The sequence below is a fragment of the Symphalangus syndactylus genome, chromosome 13 (genome assembly GCF_028878055.3).
Source record: "Symphalangus syndactylus isolate Jambi chromosome 13, NHGRI_mSymSyn1-v2.1_pri, whole genome shotgun sequence".
Lineage (NCBI taxonomy): Eukaryota > Metazoa > Chordata > Mammalia > Primates > Hylobatidae > Symphalangus > Symphalangus syndactylus.
In genome coordinates, this window is record NC_072435.2 from 38873559 (window position 1) to 38893039 (window position 19481).

At 54.8% G+C, this 19481-nt stretch overlaps 3 protein-coding genes across 11 annotated transcripts; 2 read left to right on the top strand and 1 right to left on the bottom strand.

The window, feature by feature from the left end:
* The first annotated feature begins 25 nt into the window (after nt 1-25).
* Nucleotides 26-6310, top strand: WDR83 (WD repeat domain 83). 2 transcript variants are annotated; one of them, XM_055236807.2, is made up of 9 exons: nt 26-358; nt 442-562; nt 645-750; nt 1040-1088; nt 1172-1298; nt 3313-3380; nt 3473-3581; nt 3666-3780; nt 6001-6310. In XM_055236807.2, the coding sequence occupies exons 1-9, from the start codon at nt 256-258 to the stop codon at nt 6148-6150; spliced, it is 948 nt and encodes a 315-aa protein (XP_055092782.1). In that variant the 5' UTR covers nt 26-255; the 3' UTR covers nt 6151-6310. The 2 variants fall into 2 exon arrangements, with proteins under 2 accessions (XP_055092782.1, XP_055092783.1); XM_055236808.2 differs by having other exon boundaries at nt 225-358; nt 6068-6310.
* On the bottom strand, nt 6201-13148 carry DHPS (deoxyhypusine synthase). 8 transcript variants are annotated; one of them, XM_055236801.2, is made up of 9 exons: nt 12737-13148; nt 11331-11495; nt 10975-11096; nt 10797-10893; nt 10631-10717; nt 7784-7889; nt 7601-7704; nt 6494-6619; nt 6201-6411 (listed from the first exon to the last, which is right to left on the bottom strand). In XM_055236801.2, exons 1-9 carry the CDS (start codon nt 12941-12943, stop codon nt 6316-6318), a joined length of 1110 nt encoding a protein of 369 aa, XP_055092776.1. In that variant the 5' UTR covers nt 12944-13148; the 3' UTR covers nt 6201-6315. The 8 variants fall into 8 exon arrangements, with proteins under 8 accessions (XP_055092776.1, XP_055092777.1, XP_063472193.1 ...); XM_055236802.2 differs by having other exon boundaries at nt 6494-6555; nt 12737-13073; XM_063616123.1 differs by having other exon boundaries at nt 6201-6426; nt 12737-13073.
* A 5096-nt stretch (nt 13149-18244) lies between these two features.
* GNG14 (G protein subunit gamma 14) lies at nt 18245-19463 on the top strand. The gene is given in 3 exon segments (XM_055236421.2): nt 18245-18380; nt 18843-19044; nt 19047-19463. Coding segments are annotated over 2 exon segments (318 nt in total). The 5' UTR covers nt 18245-18380; the 3' UTR covers nt 19163-19463.
* The last annotated feature ends 18 nt before the right edge of the window (nt 19464-19481 follow it).

The following is a 19481-nucleotide window of genomic DNA, read 5'->3' on the forward strand; positions in this document are numbered from 1 at the left end:
CCCCTACCCAGAGAACGGAGATTTCGGAGAAGCCAGAAATCTTCCTTGCAAAGGGGAAATGGGGAAAAGAACCCGAAAGCGGGCTTCAATAGTTCCAACCCGATCACCCAAATGCCAAAATGATGAACCCGAAAGTGATAAACAGGAAGTAGGTCAGGAAGAACAATAATAAGGTTACACCCAAACGTGGGTTTCGAAGGCGCGGAATCTTCCGTACAGACCGATTTAAGGCTGCGAGGAAGGAGTCATGGGAGCATGGCTTTCCCTGAGCCAAAGCCGCGGCCTCCGGAGCTGCCGCAGAAACGGTTGAAGACGCTGGACTGCGGGCAAGGGGCGGTACGAGCCGTACGATTTAATGGTGAGCGCCTTCGTCTTCATTCCGGGTCCTCCTCCCGCCTCCTGAGGTCGGCGGCCCAGTAACCCCCGCCTGGTGTTCCCCAGTGGATGGCAATTACTGCCTGACGTGCGGCAGTGACAAGACCCTGAAGCTGTGGAACCCGCTTCGGGGGACGCTGCTGCGGACGTATAGCGGCCACGGCTACGAGGTGCTAGATGCGGCCGGGTGAGCCGGGGACCAGGCTGGGATGGGAGCGCTGAGGCTGGGATCCGAGGTCGATGCTGATCTTCCTCCTCCTGTACTCCAGCTCCTTTGACAACAGCAATCTCTGCTCCGGCGGCGGGGACAAGGCGGTGGTTCTGTGGGATGTGGCATCAGGGCAGGTCGTGCGCAAATTCCGGGGCCACGCAGGGGTGAGTGAAAGCCTGGAGACCCTCATTCGAGCGGAGGGGACCCGTATTAGCGCATAGGTGGTGACAAGGCCACCCCCATTACACCGTAAGGATCCCTTCCCCAGATGACGATCCCCCCGCTCCGCATGCCAGGCTAGGCAGTCACCAACCCCTATCCTTGCTGTTCCCCCAAAACCTTTCACCTCCCCTTTTGCTAGCCTTTGCCCTTGCTTTAACTGACACTGGGAACCCTGCCTTTATCCCAATCCTCCAAAGTCCAGCCTCCTCTGAGTGGCAATAACTTTCCCAGAAGGTGAACACGGTGCAGTTTAATGAAGAGGCCACAGTTATCCTGTCCGGTGAGTCTGGGGCCTAAGCAGGGGGGCCCAGGGTGCTGCCCTCCCCCTCCAAACCTGACCTCACCATCATGCTGGCCTCACAGGCTCTATTGATTCCAGTATCCGCTGTTGGGATTGCCGCTCACGGAGGCCTGAGCCAGTGCAGACGCTGGACGAGGCCAGAGATGGCGTGTCCAGCGTGAAGGTGTCAGACCACGAGGTCCTGGCAGGGTGAGTGGAGCCAGGATCTGGTCTCACCCCAGGTGCTACTGGGATTCATAGCTGCCCCCATGCTCAGATTAGAACCTACTCTCAGCTGGGCACAGCGGCACACAGCTGTAGTCCCAGCTACTTGGGAGGCTGAGGTGGAAGGATCAGAGTCCAAGAGTTCGAAGCACCACTGTACTCCATGCTGGGTGAAAGTGAGACTGTCTAAAAAATAATAATAATCTGGCCGGGCACAGTGGCTCACACCTGTAATCCCAGCACTTTGGGAGGCCGAGGTGGGCAGATCACTTGAGGTCAGGAGTTTGAGACCAGCCTGGCCAACATGGTGAAACCCCGTCTCTACTAAAAATAGAAAAATTAGCTGGGTGTGGTGACGGGAGCCTGTAATCCCACCTACTCGGGAGGCGGAGGCAGGAGAATCGCCTGAACCTGGGAATTGGAGGTTGCAGTGAGCCGAGATTGTGCCACTGCACTCCAGCCTGGGCGACAGAGTGAGACTCCATCTCAAAAAAAAAGATAAAATAAAATGATTTTTAAAAATAAATAAAAATAGGCCGGGTGCGGTGGCTCATGCCTGTAATCCCAGCACTTTGGGAGGCTGGGGCGGGTGGATCATGAGGTCAGGAGATCGAGACCATTCTGGCTAACATGGTGAAACCCCGTCTCTACTAAAAATACAAAAAATTAGCTGGGCATCGTGGCAGGCGCCTGTAGTCCCAGCTACTCGGGAGGCTGAGGCAGGAGAATGGCGTGAACCCGGGAGGCAGAGCTTGCTGTGAGCCGAGATCGCGCCACTACACTCCAGCCTGGGCATTAGAGCGAGACTCCGTCTCAGAAAAAATAAATAAAAATAATCATAAGATTTTTTTTTTTTTTTTGAGACGCAGTCTCGCTCTGTCGCCAGGCTGGAGTGCAGTGACGTGATCTCAGCTCACTGCAACCTCCAACTCCTGGGTTCAGGGGATTCTCCTGCCTCAGCCTCCCGAGTAGCTGGGACTACAGGCAGACGCCACCACGCCCGGCTAATTTTTGTATTTTTAGTAGAGACGGGGTTTCGCCATATTGGCCAGGAGGGTCTCCATCGCTTGACCTCTTGATCCACCCGCCTCAGCCTCCCAAAGTGCTCAAATTACAGGCGTGAGCCACCGCGCCCGCCGAAAAAATATATTTTCTATTCATTAAGTGAAAGTGAAGAGATCATCATAAAGATCTTCACATTGAGAAGGCGGAGGAGGAGGAAAAGGAGGGATTGATCTTGGTGTCTCAGGACTGATAGAGGCAGAAGAAAATCCACATATAAGTGGACGCGTTCAGTTCAAACCGTGTTGTTCATGGGTCAACTGTACTTTGAAAAGTGCTCCCTCTGGTGGCTGTGGGGGTGCAAGGAGACCAGAACAGTCTAGATGCTGGTGCTGGGTAGTGGGGAAAGTGGTGGGATTGAGTGGTGGGACTGAGGAGGAGGAGCTGAAGAATGCAGGAAAAGGGAGAATTGGGCCAGGTGAGATGGCTCACACCCGTAATCCCAGCACTTTGGGAGGCTGAGGCGGGCGGATCACCTGAGGTCGGGAGTTCGAGACCAGCCTGACCAACATGGAGAAACCCCATCTCTACTAAAAATACAAAATTAGCCGGGCATGGTGGCGCATGCCTGTAATCCCATCTACTCGGGAGGCTGAGGCAGGAGAATCGCTTGAACCCGGGAGGCGGAGCTTGCGGTGAGCCAAGATCACGACATTGCACTCCAGCCTGGGCAACAAGAGCAAAACTCTGTCTCAAAAAAACAAGAAAGAAAGAAAAGGGGGAATCGGAAGGACTCCAAGGGTTTGGAAAGGGGGTGTGGGTCTTGGAAACGATGGAGTAGGATGTAACTGGCCCTGGGCCTGAGTGTCAAGGCCAGAGCTTCAGAATTCCACTCCTGTGCACTGGAAGGGCAGGCCCAGCGGGCTGGGAAGGCACAGGGCTGCCTGGAGCCATGGAGCCTAGGCAAGGCTCCCGCTGGATCTACCCTCTCCTGCAGCTCCGTGGACGGCCGCGTGAGACGCTATGACCTGAGGATGGGGCAGCTCTTCTCAGACTATGTGGGCAGTGAGTGTGGCCGGGGATGTGGGACAGGCAGGGAAGATGGGGGGCCAGCCAGGGGCATCCCACTCTCACTCACCTACCCCCCCCTCCCCAAGGCCCCATCACCTGCACCTGCTTCAGCCGGGACGGGCAGTGCACCCTGGTGTCCAGCCTGGACTCCACGTTACGCCTCCTGGACAAAGACACAGGGGAGCTGCTGGGCGAGTGAGTCCTTGTGGTCATGGGGATCCCCTTCCCTCCTCTCCCACCCGTGGAGAGGACCAAGCCCCCGATCCTGTCCGCCCTTAGGTATAAGGGCCATAAGAACCAGGAATACAAGCTGGACTGCTGCCTGAGCGAGCGTGACACACATGTGGTCAGCTGCTCTGAGGACGGGAAGGTGTTCTTCTGGGACCTGGTGGAGGTGAGGTGCCCCAGCCCAGCCCTACTTCATACCTAGGTGCCTGCCCCATCTCAGCCCTGTCCTTACCTCAGTCACTCCAGGGCCTGAAGGCTAGGATCTTTTTTTTTTTTTTGAGGTGAGTCTTGCTTTGTTGCCCAGGGTAGAATGCGTGGCGCAATCTTGGCTCACTGTAAACTCCGCCTCCCAAATTCAAGCGATTCTCCTTCCTGCCTCAGCCTCCTGAGTAGTTGGGATTACAGGTGCGTGCCACCACGCCCAGCTAATTTTTGTATTTTTAGTAGAGACGGGGTTTCACCATGTTGGTCAGGCTGGTCTTGAACTCCTGACCTCATGATCCACCCACCTCGGCCTTCCAAAGTGCTGGGATTACAGGCGTTAGCCACCACGCCCGGCCCTTTTTTCTTTTTTTGAGATGGAGTCTCACGCTGTTGCCCAGGCTGGAATGTGGTGGCGCCATCTCAGCTCACTGCAACCTCTGCCCCCCAGGGTTCAGGTAATTCTCATGTCTCAGCCTCCCGAGTAGCTGGGTTTACAGGCCCCCACCACCACACCTGGCTAATTTTTATATTTTTAGTAGAGATGGGGTTTCACCACGTTGGCCAAGCTGGTCTCAAACTCCTGACCTCAAGTGATCCACCCACCTCGGCCTCTCAAAGTGCTGGGATTACAGGCCTGAGCCACCGTGCCCAACTTGGGCTAGAGAGAAGATGAGGCAGGAAGGGCATTCCAGGCAAAGGGAACAGCATATGTTAAGGTGTAGAGGTGTGGCCTGCGCATGCATCAGTCAGGAAACAAAGGCTTCAGGGTGGTGGCAGCTGGGGCAAGATCCGGGTCAGGCTGGGCCGCAGGTGCCAGGCCAAGCAACTGGCATTGACCCCTGGGCAAGGGGGAGCTGACGGCCATGTCTAACCTTGGGTGAGACAGGGCTGTAGTCATTCAAGAAACTGGAGCTACATCTTAGCATGCCTGTGCATGGTTTCAAGCCCTGAGCCCTGTCCTTTACATGTCCCAGCCTGGTGGGGAGTCAGGCCAGAAATAGACCATCCTGGTGTAGTGGGGTCAGAGCTGGGGGAATCTTGGCAAAGGAGACATCAGCGCTGGGCTTGGTCAGGGGAACTAAGGCCCATAAGAGGATGGAGGGAACAGGGGGAGCCCTGGAGGCTTGGTGGACATACTCTTGCTTCAGGAGCTAAGATAGCAAGAATGTTCCACCTATTTCTTACGGGCCCAGTAAAACAGAAGTTGCCTTGGGAGGGCAGGCACATCAAGGGACATTTTCAAGGTGGAAAGAGGAACCATGACTTGCTTGAGGAACTGTTTACATTGTGTTGTGACCAGGGAAAGTGGGGATCATTGGGGCTGCCAAGCAGACAGGATGGAGCCCAGCTGGTGGCAGGGAACGGGCAAGCTGCGAGCAAGGCATGCTCCAAGCCTGGTGGTGGCAGAAAATCAGCAGTCTCTGGACACAGTCTAGAAGCAGAGCCAAAAGGAATGACTGATAGAGGAAAGTGTGGTACAAGAAAAAGACTCCTGGCCAGGCGCGGTGGCTCACACCTGTAATCCCAGCACTTTGGGAGGCAGAGGGGGGGTGGATCATGAGGTCAGGAGATAGAGATCATCCTGGCCAACATGGTGAAACCCCATCTGTACTAAAAATACAAAAATCAGCTGGGCATGGTGGTGCGTGCCTGTAATCCCAGCTACTCGGGAGGCTGAGGCAGGAGAATCCCTTGAACTAGGGAGTCAGAGGTTGCAGTGAGCTGAGATCGCACCACTGCACTCCAACCTGTCAACAGAGCGAGACTCCATCTCAAAAAAAAAAAAAGAAGAAAAAGAAAAGACTCCCAAAGCCAGGCATGGTGGCTCACACCTGTAATCCTAGCACTGTGGGAGGCCAAGGCAGGAGGATCACTTGAGGCCAGGAGTTCGAGACCAGCCTGGGCAACATGGTAAGACCCCATCTCTGTTATTTTAAAAAATCAATAAGAGGCTCCCAAGACTTGCAGCCTGAACACCTGGTAGGACAGAGCTACTGAGGGGCTCAGTCTGGGGTAGATTAATTTTGCAGTGTCCAGGAGGCAATTAGAGGCAGGTGGCTGAAGGTCAGGGGAGAGGTGACTGAGGGCTTCAGGCAGGACTGAGATGGGGGGTGCCCAGGGACCTCAGGAACCAGGGGACAGCCCAGCCACAGAAAACCACTCCCTACCCCTCGCTCCACAGGGTGCCCTGGCTCTGGCCTTGCCTGTGGGTCGCGGTGTGGTGCAGTCGCTGGCCTACCACCCCACAGAGCCCTGCCTGCTGACCGCCACGGGAGGCAGCGTCCAGTGCTGGCGGGAGGAGACCTATGAGGCAGAGGATGGAGCAGGCTGAAGACAGGGGACCCACCAACAGGACCAAGGACCGAGACACAGACGCGGAAGGACTTCAGAGACCATCTTATTCTAGACACATGGCAGACCAAAAAGTAGGGGAGGGGCTGGGTCTGCAAATTAATAAATAGAGGACGGGGTAAGACCTTCCTGGGACCGCAGCCGCTCAGTCCTCGTTCTTCTCATGCATGAAGGCATCCATCTTCTGGGCAAAGGTTTCAGCCACAAGCAGGGGGAAGACCAGGGAGGCGTCAGCATAGACCTGGGTGGGGGGAACCTGGTTAAGACATGGGACCCACGCCCATCGTCCCAGAGACCCTGTGCCCCACCCAGCCAGCCCTTACCTTGACGGGCTGTGCATCCACCCGGATCTTGCCCCAGGAGACAGCCTCGTCTGGTCGGGCACCTGAGTCAGAGCCATCAAACTCCTGGGCCGTGTTGATGTAGATAGCGTAGTCGGCCCCGTTCCGCTGTGGGGAGGAGAGGGGCACCAAGGGCCCAGTCAACCAGTCACAGGAGACAGACAGACACAGAGGGAGGACACTATAGCCAAACAAGCTGAGAGGTGTGTCCCAGATGAAGAAAGCCCTTCGCAGACCCTCGCTCCCAGACAGGGCCCATGTCAATGTCTGGGGTCACTAGAGCTGCTGGGCAACGATGGCCGTGTTTCCCCAGACCCAACAGCCAAGTGTCAACAATGCTGCCCCATCTGCAAGGCAGGAGCTGCCAGCAACTCTATCTTCAGAAGCCCTCCAAATCCAACCACCGCCCGCCTCCACAGGGCCCACCCTGATCCCTGCATGGTCACCACTGTCCTGGACTGGAGTTCTCACTCACCTGCCACCATCTGTTCACCACATGGCCACCAGGGGGAGCATGGAAACCCGAGTCAAGTCCTCTCCCACCTCCCTCAATGCAAAAGCCAAAGCCCCGCCTCAGTCCACAGGGCCCAGCAGGCTCCCTGTGGCACCTCCCTGCATCACCTCCTGGCCCTCACCACTCCACTTTCCCCTCACCAGGTACCCAGCTGTTCCTGGATTACTTCAGGCACCCCAGAGTCTTTGCAATGGCTGTTCCCTGTCCTGGGAACTTTGCAATCCAGAAGCTCAATCCTAGCACAGCAGCAGAAACTCCTGACATGGGAGACAACCACATGGCTCCTGGGAGATGCCTCCCCAAACCCCTGCTCCCAACTCACACTTCCAGAAGCCTCCTTCTAAACCCCTCGTTGGACAGCACCCCTTTCTCTTCTCATCCCATCATCCAGTATTCTCCGTAGCAATGACTGCCCCGACATGGATGTCACTTGTTTGCTATCTCCCCTACTAGAACATCAGTCCCAGGGAAGCAGGGATCCTGGCCTGTCTAGTTCATGCTGTCTCCCCAGCACATGGCATAGGCCTAGTACACAGCACATCTGCACAGTGGGCCAAAGCGCCACCCCCACTCACCATGAGGTTGGCATTGGCGATGTGGTGCTTGACCACGCCCCCGCCCAGAATGATCATCCCAGTGCACTTGGCAAAGATGGCCTGTGTGTTGATGAGCCTGAGGTCTGGGGGAAGAGGGCCAAAGTCAGGCCTTGGACTCAGCCGGCCCTCCTTCCCCTCTCCTCTGTGGCCCTAGCACCTCACCCTCAACGATGTCCAGGACCAGGCCCGGGTTCTTGTAGGAATGGAAGAAGATCATGTCACCCAGCGAGCCGTCTGTAAGTGCGGGACTAAACACAGGGATGTGGTTCTGCAGAGAACATGACAGGACAGTGGCTGGAGCTCAGAGCCTCGTCCCCGTGCTGGCTACATCACTACCTGACTGTGGACGGGGTGCCTAATTTCTCTAGGACTGTTTCCTCAATTGTAAGCATAACAGAAACACCTCACAGATGAGGCCTATACGAGAAAACCCACAGAAAACACTTAGGATAGTGCCCGGCACATAAAGAACCAGCCTATTCTTAGCTTGCTGAGCTGTTTCTCTCTCTCTCTCTCTTTTTTTCCTGAGACGGAGTTTCACTCATTGCCCAGGCTGGAGTGCAATGGCACAATCTCAGCTCACTGCAACCTCTGCCTCCTGGGTTCCAGTGATTCTCCTGCTTCAGCCTCCCAAGTAGCTAGGATTACAGGCGTGTGCCACCACACCCAGCTAATTTTGCATTTTGTTTTTTTTTTTTTTTTTTTTTTTTTTGAGACGGAGTCTCGCTCTGTCGCCCAGGCTGGAGTGCAGTGGCGCAATCTCGGCTCACTGCAAGCTCCGCCTCCCGGGTTCATGCCATTCTCCTGCCTCAGCCTCTCCGAGTAGCTGGGACTACAGGCGCCCGCCACCACGCCCGGCTAATTTTTTGTATTTTTAGTAGAGACAGGGTTTCATCGTGGTCTCGATCTCCTGACCTCGTGATCCGCCCGCCTCGGCCTCCCAAAGTGCTGGGATTACAAGCGTGAGCCACCGCGCCCAGCCTTGTTTTTTAGTAGAGACGGGGTTTCACCATGTTGGCCAGGCTGGTCTCAAACTCCTGACTTCAGGTGATGCACCTGCCTTGGCCCCCGAAGTACTGGGATTACGAGCATCAGCCACCGTGCCCAGCCCTCTTTTTTTTTTTTTTTGAGACGGAGTCTCGCTCTGTCGCCCAGGCTGGAGTGCAGTGGCGCAATCTCGGCTCACTGCAAGCTCCGCCTCCCGGGTTCACGCCATTCTCCTGCCTCAGCCTCTCCGAGTAGCTGGGACTACGGGCGCCCGCCACTACGCCTGGCTAATTTTTTTGTATTTTTAGTAGAGACGGGGTTTCACCGTGGTCTGGATCTCTTGACCTCGTGATCCGCCCGCCTCGGCCTCCCAAAGTGCTGGGATTACAAGCGTGAGCCACCGCGCCCGGCCGAGACGGGGTTTCACCGTGGTCTCGATCTCCTGACCTCATGATCCGCCCGCCTCGGCCTCCCAAAGTGCTGGGATTACAAGCGTGAGCCACCGCGCCCGGACCGACTCTATCTCTTTTTTAAAGAGCCAGCTTGTGGCCGGGCGCGGTGGCTCACGCTTGTGATCCTAGCACTTTGGGAGGCCGAGGTGGGTGGGTCATCTGAGGTCAGGAGCTCCAGACCAGCCTGACCAACATGGAGAAACCATGTCTCTACTAAAAATACAAAATTAGCCAGGCATGGTGGCACATGCCATAATCCCAGCTACTTGGGAACTTGAAGCTGAGGCAAGAGAATCGCTTGAACCCAGGAGGTAGAGGTTGCTGTGAGCCAAGATCACACCATTGGACTCCAGCCTGAGCAACAAGAGTGAAACTCCGTCTCAAAAAAAAAAGCCAGATTGTGCAACATGGTGAGTTCCCATCTCTACGAAAACAATTAGCCAGGCATGATGGCACGCACCTGTAGTTCCAGCTACTCAGCAGGCTGAGGCAGAAGAATCGATTAAGCCCAGAAGCTCAAGACGGCAGTGAGCCATTATTGTGCCATTGCACTCCAGCCTGGGCAACAGAATGAGACCCTGTCTCGTAAAAAAGAAAGAGTAAGTAGGCTGGGTGTGGTGGCTCACACCTGTAATCCCAGCACTTTAGGAGGCCAAGGTGGGTGGATCACTTGAGGTCAGGAGTTCGAGACCAGCCTGGCCAACATGGTGAAACCCCATCTGTACAAAAATTAGCCAGGCATGATGGTGGGTGCCTGTAGTCCCAGCTACTCAGGAGGCTGAGGCGGGAGAATCACTTGAACCTGGGAGGCGGAGGGTGCAGTGAGCTGAAATGATACCATTGCACTCCAGTCTGGGCAACAGAGCAAGATTCTGTCTCAAAAAAATAAATAAGTAAATAACAGTACGTAGCTTTTTTTTTTTTTTTTTTTTTCAGGTTCTGATTCTCTAATTAAAGGGAGTGGGTAGCTCTTATTTTATAGCATCTGGGAGTGTGGGACCCTGAGCCAGGCCCCAGTGGAGTTGCTAAGTGCTGCCCCTACTGTTCTAGAGATAGTCTGGGAGGAGCATAAGGATGCTGAGGCCCTACCAGTTATCTGTGTGACTTCAGACAAAATTACCTAGCCTGGCCGGGTGCAGTGGCTCACGCCTGTAATCCCAGCAGTTTGGGAGGCCAAGGTGGGAGGACTGCCTGATGCCAGGAGTTCAAGACCAGCCTGGGAAACATAGGGAGACACCTATCTCTACAAAACATTTTTCAAATTAGCTGGGCATGGTGGCATGTGCCCGTGGTCCCAGCTACTCGAGAGGCTGAGGTAGGAGGACTGCCTGGCCCCAGGAGGTTGAGGCTGCAGTGAGCTGTGATCGCACCACTGCACTCCAGCCTAGGTGACAGAGCAAGATCCTGTCTCAAAAAAAAAAAAAATTACCATGCCTATCTGTGTTTGAGTCTCCTCATCTAAGAGTGAGGATGCTAAGAATAACAGTAGTGAATCCCCAGGAGGCTGGAAAGATGAAATAAGTTAACACATGCCAAAGTCTAGCTACTTTGCTCCCGCTTAGGTCCTCACCTTCTGGGCCCAGTAATACACGGACTCCGGGTTGTTGATCTCCTTGCCTAGCCGGGCGATCATCTTAGAAGGCGTCCACTTTACACCCTAGGAGAGGATGCGAGCTTCAGGCCATGCCTCCCCTGACTCCCACTGGACTGGCCCCTCCAGGTTGCCCGAGCCCCACCTCTGTGTTCTGCTCCAGCACCATCTGGTCCAGAATGGGCATCAGCCAGTCCTCAAACTTGCAGTAATTGTCATTGGGCACCAGCAGGTTTCCGATCCTGAGGACAGGAGGCATGTAGGCATCAGGCCCCAGGACCCTTGCTCCAGCTCCCCTGCCCAACACCACTCAGAGTTCTCACCTATTGATCCCGTTCTCCCGGAGCTCCTTCCCCCTGAGGCTAAACTCGCCCAAGTATGTGGGCGCCAGGCACTTGATGAGGTCTTCCTCCACGCCGCCAGCTGTGGTCACCAATACGTCCACCTGCAGCCACAAGGCAGTGATGTTGGCCCAAGAAGGAAGCCCCAGCCCTCATTCTGGGCAGGACTTCTAACCTCATCCTTGTCCAGTGACTCTTATGAGGGAGCTCTGCTACAAAACAAAACTTGATTCTATTCCTCTGCTTATAACAGACCCCTATCTCCCCATCTCAAACGATCAATAACTGCATCGCCCATTGACCCAGAGGCCAAGGCCACGGCCCCACCAGGTCCCCACCATGTTGTGCTGCACAAGGTAGCGAATGGTCTCACGGATGCCTGAACTGATGAGGTTGGATGTATATCCCAGGAAAATGGTGCAGCCGGTAAGTGGGCGGCGGCTCTGGGTCAGGTCCGCGTGCTGGTCTTCATCCTGTGACAGCGGTTCCAGCTTCTTCTCGATCTGGGAGTAAGGGCCAAGTCGAGTTAAGCACTGGCCTTCAGTCTCAGACTCAGGACTCCAGGTGGGCTCCAGAAACAGATTTCACCCCAGGCCCTGCACACTCAGGGATACAGGACCAGTTCTACAGGGGACCAAGGAACATCTCCTGTGTAAACTCTGCCCCTTCCCAGACCAGATCTTAGGACACGCGTTCAGGATTTGCCCCCACCCTTTTTTTTTTTTGGACGGAGTTTCACTCTTGTTACCCAGGCTAGAGTGCAATGGCGCGATCTCGGCTCACTGCAACCTCCACCTCCCGGGTTCAAGCGATTCTCCTGCCTCAGCCTCCCGAGTAACTGGGACTACAGGCGCGCACCACCATGCCAGGCTGATTTTTTGCATTTTAGTAGAGACAGGGTTTCACCATGTTGGCCAGGCTTGTCTCGAACTCCTGATCTCGTGATCCACCCGCCTCGGCTTCCCAAAATGCTGGGATTATAGGCATGCGCCACCGCGCCCAGCCAGCCCCCACCCTTTTAGGAATCAGAGAGCATCTCCTTTCAGATTCCGTCCCTTCCCCGCTGGGAAAAGCAAATCTAAATTCAACAACCGCCTAGATTTAGGCTCCTCCTCCCATATCCTCCCTCGTCTTGCCCCAGGCTCCGCCCATTCCAGAAAGCTTTAAATTTACCTAGAACCCGCCCCCACACCGAGAATCAGTCCTTGCCTCCTCAGGTTACTGTACTAGCATGTAACTACTAGAGTGCAAAATCCCCTTCCCGGGACAGAAACTCCCGCCCAGAATAGGTCCCGCCTTCCTCCAACTATTTTTTTTTTTTTTTTTTGAGACGGAGTCTTTCTCTGTCCCCCAGGCTGGAGTGCAGTGGCGTGATCTCGGCTCACCACAACCTCCACCTCCTGGGTTCACGCCATTCTCCTGCCTCAGCCTCCCGAGTAGCTGGGACCACAGGCGCCCGCCAACACGCCCGGCTAATTTTTTTTGTATTTTTTAGTAGAGACGGGGTTTCACTGTGTTAGCCAGGATGGTCTCGATCTCCTGACCTCGTGATCCACCCGCCTCGGCCTCCCAAAGTGCTGGGATTACAGGCTTGAGCCACCGCGCCCGGCCCTTCCTCCAACTATTGGGCCGCTCAAATAAAAGGCACATCGCCTCCACTGGAAACGCTGCCCCCGTCTAGTACCTCACTGGTTCTACAAGCCACGCCCCTCCGCGTCCCTAGAAGTCCCACCCCCGTCCTCACCATGGCATTGACTTGCTGTACAGCGCGCCCGAAGTTGGTTGCCTGGAAGCCAGTGGTGCCGAAGGCTTCCAGCAGTGCGCGGTAATTCACACCGCGGTTGAAGTCGTAGCCCCGGACCTGGGTGCTTTCGGGCGGCAAAGTCGAACTGTGCTTTAGCACGGCGGCCAACGCCGCCGCTGGCGCCTCCCGTTCCAGGGAACCTTCCATGAGCCTGTAGCCAGCTCTCGAGTCAGAGCTGCCCCTAGGCCGGGCTTACGACGGCCCAGAAACGCGTTAAACCCAGACGCACGCGTCTCCGCAAGAGCACAGGAAGTAGGGAAAACGCTTTGGGAGAAAGACCGGAAGTTGGTTTATCACGTGACCATTTAAGGGCCTGTAAACCAGGTTGCCGCCATCTTTGCGCGTGTGTTCCGTAATACGGAAGCCTCGAGGAGCCTTTGGGCCTTTTCTTTTTTTCTTTTTCTTTTTTTTTTTTTGAGACGGAGTCTCGCTCTGTCACCCAGGCTGGAGTGCAGTGGCGCGATCTCGGCTCACTGCAAGCTCCGCCTCCCGGGTTCATGCCATTCTCCTGCCTCAGCCTCCGGAGTAGCTGGGACTACAGGCGCCCGCCACCGCGCCCGGCCTAATTTTTTTGTATTTTTAGTAGAGACGGGGTTTCACCGTGGTCTCGATGTCCTGACCTCGTGATCCGCCTGCCTCGGCCTCCCAAAGTGCTGGGATTACAAGCGTGAGCCACCGCGCCCGGCGCCTTTAGGTCTTTTCTTTTTTTTTTTTGAGACGGAATCTCGCTGTAGCCCAGGCTGGAGTGCAGTGGCGCGATCTCGGCTCACTGCAAGCTCCGCCCCCCGGGTTTACGCCATTCTCCTGCCTCAGCCTCCCGAGTAGCTGGGACTACAGGCGCCCGCCACCTCGCCCGGCTAATTTTTTGTATTTTTAGTAGAGACGGGGTTTCACCGTGTTAGCCAGGATGGTCTCGATCTCCTGACCTCGTGATCCGCCCGCCTCGGCTTCCCAAAGTGTTGCGATTACAGGCGTGAGCCACCGCACCCGGTCTCTTCTTTTTTTTTTTTTTTTTTTTTTTTTTGATACAAGGTTTCACTCTTGTTGCCCAGGCCGGAGTGCAATTGCGCAATCTCAGCTCACCGCAACCTCCACATTCCGGGTTCAAGGGATTCTTCTGCCTCAGCCTCCCGAGTAGCTGGGACTACTGGCATGCACCACCACGCCTGGCTAATTTTGTATTTTTAGTACAAGCGGAGTTTCTCCTAGTTGGTCAGGCTGGTCTCAAACTTCCGACCTCAGGTGATCCGCCCGTCTCAGCCTCCCAAAGTGCTGGGATTACAGGCGTGAGCCACTGCGCCTGGCCTTTACTCCTTTTCATGTGTTCTCGACTTCCCATGAGTGAAGATTCTTTTTTATTTTTATTATTTATTTATTTTTGAGACAGTTATGCTCTTGTTGCGCAGGCTGGAGTGCGGTGGTGCAATCTCGACTCATTGCAACCTCTGCCGCCCTGGTTCAAGCGATTCTCCTGCCTCAGCCTCCCAAGTTGCTGGGATTACAGGCACCCACCACCACACCTGGCTAATTTTTGTATTTTTAGTAGAGATGGCATTTCATCATGTTGGCGAGGCTGGTTCTGACCTCAGGTGATCCACCCGCCTCGGCCTGCCAAAGTGCTGGGATTACAGGCGTGAGCCACCGCCCCCGGCCAAGATTCCTATTTTAATGCCGCCTGCTGGAGACCCACCGCTTTGCCCAGCACTCGCTCATTCGTTTCTGTTCTGTCCCCTCGAGAGGGGAGGATGGTTTTGTTGTTGTTCTTGTTGTTGTTGTTGCTGTTTTTGTGTGTGTGTGTGTTTTTTTTTTTTTAGATAGAGTCTTGCGCTGTTGCCCAGGCTGGAGTGCAGTCGCACGATCTCAGCTCACTGCAACCTCCACCTGCCAGGTTCACGCCATTCTCCTGCCTCAGCCTCCATGGTAGCTGGGACTACAGGCGCCGGCCACCACGCCCGGCTAATTTTTTGTATTTTTAGTAGAGACGGGGTTTCACCGTGTTAGCCAGGCTGGTCTCAATCTCCTGACCTCGTGATCCGCCCGCCTCGGCCTCCCAAAGTGCTGGGATTACAGGCGTGAGCCACCGCACCTGGACTGCTGTTGTTTTTGATAGGGTCTCACTCTGTCGCCACGCTGGAGTGCTGTGGTGCCATCTCGGCCCACTGCAACCTCTGACTCCCGGACTCAGGTCATCCTTCCACCGCAGCATCCCAACTAGCTGGGACTACAGGTGTGCACCACCGTGCCCAGCTAATTTTTTTATGAGGGTCACTTCTTAAGCGTCACCCATGGACAGGACTTGTCACCAGGCAGAGTTAGATACAGTTTCAGCCTTCCTCGGCCACTTTTGTCTAATTGGATAATGAGCCCGGTTTGTGCCCTCACAAGTCTCCAAAGCCTTCACATACTGCATAACGCTCTGTTCTTCCTTCCCTTATAGCTGCAGCTGTCATCTCCACCTCCTCTGGAAAGCCTTCCCTGCACTTCCACTGGGTCAGTGGCCTCTTCTGGGACCCAGGGCTGACGTCTCTTTCCCTCCTGCAAGACTGTGAGACCCTCGGTGTTGTCTGTATCTCAAACGCACCCTCCTAACAGTGCATACGGCCAACAGGATTATTCACTCACTCTACAATTCATGTAATCTATTCTCTATGGTGAGCTCTGTGCTAGGCACTAAGGATTTAGTAGTGAACAAGACCAAGATGTGGACCCTGCCCTACTGGAGCCCACAATCTGGGAAGATAGAAAGTTAACAACAGTGGTGAGTGCCTTGAGTGCAATGGCATGATCTCAACTCACCGCAACTTCTGTCTCCCGGTTTCAAGCAATTCTCCTGCCTCAGCCTCCCGAGTAGCTGGGATTACAGGCATGCGCCATCACACCCGGCTAATTCTTGTATTTTTAGTAGAGATGGGGTTTCACTATGTTGGTCAGGCTGGTCTCAATCTCCTGACCTTGTGATCCGCCTGCCTCGGCCTCCCAAAGTGCTGGGATTACAGGTGTGAGCCACTGCGCCCAGCGCAATCAGGATTTAAAGAGGATGATTTGAGTCTTTAGATGGAGAAGTTCAGGATTTTAATTGGAGGGACGGGTGAAGGACGCCAAGGAGGTGAGATTTGAGCCAAAGCCAGAAGGCTGACAAAATCCCCATATGTGAAGATGCAGGGAGGCCATTCCTTGCACATGGGAAGACAGAACAGCAAAAGCCATGAGGCTGGAATGAGCCTACCTTGTTGGAGAAGACAGACATCCTCCTTGACGTCCTCACTTGGATCTCAAAGTTGCCCCCTCAGTTCCCTCTCTACCTATCCCTGATCTTTCTGCATCTCAGCAAACGGCCCCACCCTCCACTCATCCACTAGACTGAAAAATAAGGATTGGGGCTGGGCGCGGTGGCTCACACCTGTAATCCCAGCACTTTGGGATGCCAAGGCGGGTGGATCACCTGAGGTTAGGAGTTAGATACCAGCCTGCCCAACATGGCGAATCACCGTCTCTACTAAAAAATACAAAAATTAGCCGGGTGTGGTGGCGCACACCCGTAATCCCAGCTACTCAGGAGGCTGCGGCAGGAGAATCACTTGAACCCAGGAGGTGGAGGTTGCAGTGAGCCGAGATGGCACTACTGCACTCCAGCCTGGGTGACAGAGCAAAACTCCGTCTCAAAAATAAATAAATAAAAATTTAAAATGAGGAGTGGAGCTTGCTGTCTCCCCTTTTCTCACACCCCACATCCATCCTTCTCAGCATGTCTGCCAACCTCTACCTATAAAGTAGGTCCGAAATCCAGGTATTTTCTTTATCCCCATAGCCTACAAGCTGGCTTTGGTCTCCTCCAACCCATCTCCCACCTAACAGCTAAAATCAGAGAGCTTTTTTTTTCTTTGGTGCAGGGTCTCACTCTGTCACCAGGGCTGGAGTGCAGTGGGACAATCACACCTCACTGCAGCTTCGACCTCCTGGCCTCAAGTGATCCTCCCACTTCAGCCTCCCCAGTAGCTGGGACTACAGGCGCATGCCACAGCTCTTTAACCATAAATCAAACACGTCACTGTTAAAACCTCCTCATGGTAGCTTCCCTCTGGAAGTAACATCCAAGCTTTTCACAGTGGCCTTAAAAGGCACCTCTCAACCTCCCTGCTCCCATCTCCCACCATGCTGACCCTCCCTCCCTCTCTCCTCTCCAGCTACATGGACCTCTTTGCTATCCTGGAACCCACCAAGCTCTTTTTTGTCCAAGGAGTCACGTACTTGCTGCTCCTCCTGCCTAGAACACCCCATTTCTCAGTTCCTTCTCCTCCTTTGGGCCTAAGTTCAAATGTCACCTCCTCTGAGAGGCCTGCCCTGACCACTCCTCTCCCCTTTATTCTTCTTTCATATTCCCTTTCACATGTATACTCTTTCACTGAGTACATTTTCTGTTGTCCATCCCTGCCTGACTAGAAAGGCAGCTCCATGAGGGCAAGGTTTTGTCTTGTTTCATTGCTAATTTGGGTTTTGCACAGTGCTGGGCACATATTAGAATCTCAGGTGGGGCAGGGGTCAGTGGCTTATGCCTCTAATTCCTTTGGAAGGCCAAGGCAAGAGGATCGTTTGAGGCCAGTTTAAGACCAGCCTGGGCAACATAGTAAGAATCATCTCTACAAAAAGTTAAAAACATAAATTAGCAGGGCACGGTGGCTCACGCCTATAATTCTAGCTAATCAGGAGGCTGAGGTGAGAGGATCACTTGGGCCCAGGAGTTTGAAGTTACAGTGAGCTATGATTGTACCATTGCACTCCAGCCTGGACGACAGAGCGAGAACCTGGGCTTAAAAAAAGAAAAGGCCAGGCACAATGGCTCACACCTGTAATCCCAGCACTTTGGGAGGCCGAAGCAGATGGATCACTTGAGGTCAGGAGTTCGAGACCAGCCTGGCCAACATGGTGAAACCCCTTCTCCACTAAAAATACAAAAATTAGCCAGGTGTGGCTGGGCGCAGTGGCTCATGCCTGTAATCCCAGCACTTTGGGAGGCCGAGGCAAGTGGATCACCTGAGATCGGGAGTTCAAAAGCAGCCTGACCAACATGGTGAAACCTCGTCTCTACTAAAAATACAAAAAATTAGCCGAGCGTGGTGGCACATGCCTGTAATCCCAGCTACTCGAGAGGCTGAGGCAGGAGAATCGCTTGAACCCAGAAGGCGGAGGTTGCAGTGAGCCGAAATAGCGCCATTGCACTCTAGCCTGGGCAACAAGAGCGAAATACCATCTCAAAAAAAAAAAAATTAGCTGGGTGTGGTGGCATATGCCTGTAACCCCAGCTACTCAGGAGGCTGAGGCAGGAGAATCACTTGAGCCCGGGAGGTGAAGGTTGAAAGTGAGCTGAGATTGCACCACTGCACTCCAGCCTGGGTGACAGAGCAAGACTCTCTCTCAAAAAAAAAAAAAAAAAAAAAAAAAAAAAAAAAAAAAAGAATGGAGAATGGAGGCATTGGAGATTTGGGCCTGAGCAGTGGCGAGAGGAGGAGAGGCAAGGCTGCATGTTGGAGATGGCAGAGGCTGACAAAGCAGATGTGTTGGGAACAGTTAGCAGGAGATCCAGCAGGTAAGGGTGAGGCCAGGGCCTCCTCACTCCGCCAGCCAAGGCACCTAGCCCACAGGGACCCAGGTAACACGTGACACCAGGGTAGCCACAGAGCCTCCTGGGGCAGGGACCCCCTCAGCCGAGGCAGCTGCTGCTGCTGCAGCTGGTGACATTTCACTCCATGAGAGTCCTGGCTTCAGTCTTTGCAGGGGTAGCAGAGGGAGAAAAGGGAGTTGGAGAGGACAGGCCGGGCTGGGGAGGGAGCCACAGCAGGGTGGCCACCAGAGGACCAGGCAGCCAGACATGGCTTGGGCTGGAGCCCTTAGCCGAGGTGTGTGGGCCTGATGGGTCCAGGAGCAGCCACCCTCATCCTGCAGCCCCCAAAGAACATAGGAGGAGGTGCGGGAACCCTCGGGCAGCCCTAGGCTCCCCCTAGGGGACTGAGGTTGGGCCTGCTGCCCACAGCCTGCCCACTTTACCCAGATGTCCAGCAAGGTGGCCATCAACAGTGACACTGGGCAGGCCCTCTGGGCAGTGGAGCAGCTCCAGATGGAGGCAGGCATCGACCGAGTGAAGGTGAGGGTCGGGGCCAGTGCAGGAGGCGGGAAGAGGTGGGAACACATGGGCCAGGGGACAGGTGCATGCCTGGGTCTGGTCTGGCTGACCCAGTTGGTCTGCAGGTGTCCAAGATGGCCACCGATGTGCTGCAGTTCTGCACGGAGCAGGCCAAGAGGGACCCCTTCCTTGGCATCCCGGCCGCCACCAACCCCTTCAAGGAGAAGAAGCCCTATGCCATCCTATGAACCCAGGACAATGCCACCCTGTGGCCTGGGCAAACCAGGGGGCCTCAATAAATATGAAGTGAATACTTCTTAGGGCATGGCTGAGCCTGGCTGAGATGGGAGACCAGTGGGACTTTGGGCTTGCAGGGGCCAGGTGCATAACTGGCCCAGCCTCCCTCCCTCCCTGGCCTGCCCCTGGGGTCACAGCCATAGCAGCAAACACACACCCTGGAGACCTGGACGGACAGCACACCATTCCTCTTGCCCTCCCCAGCACCCATGGGATACCCTGAGCAGGTACCCCTTCCCACCATGCAGGCAAATGGCCAGGATTTGAGTC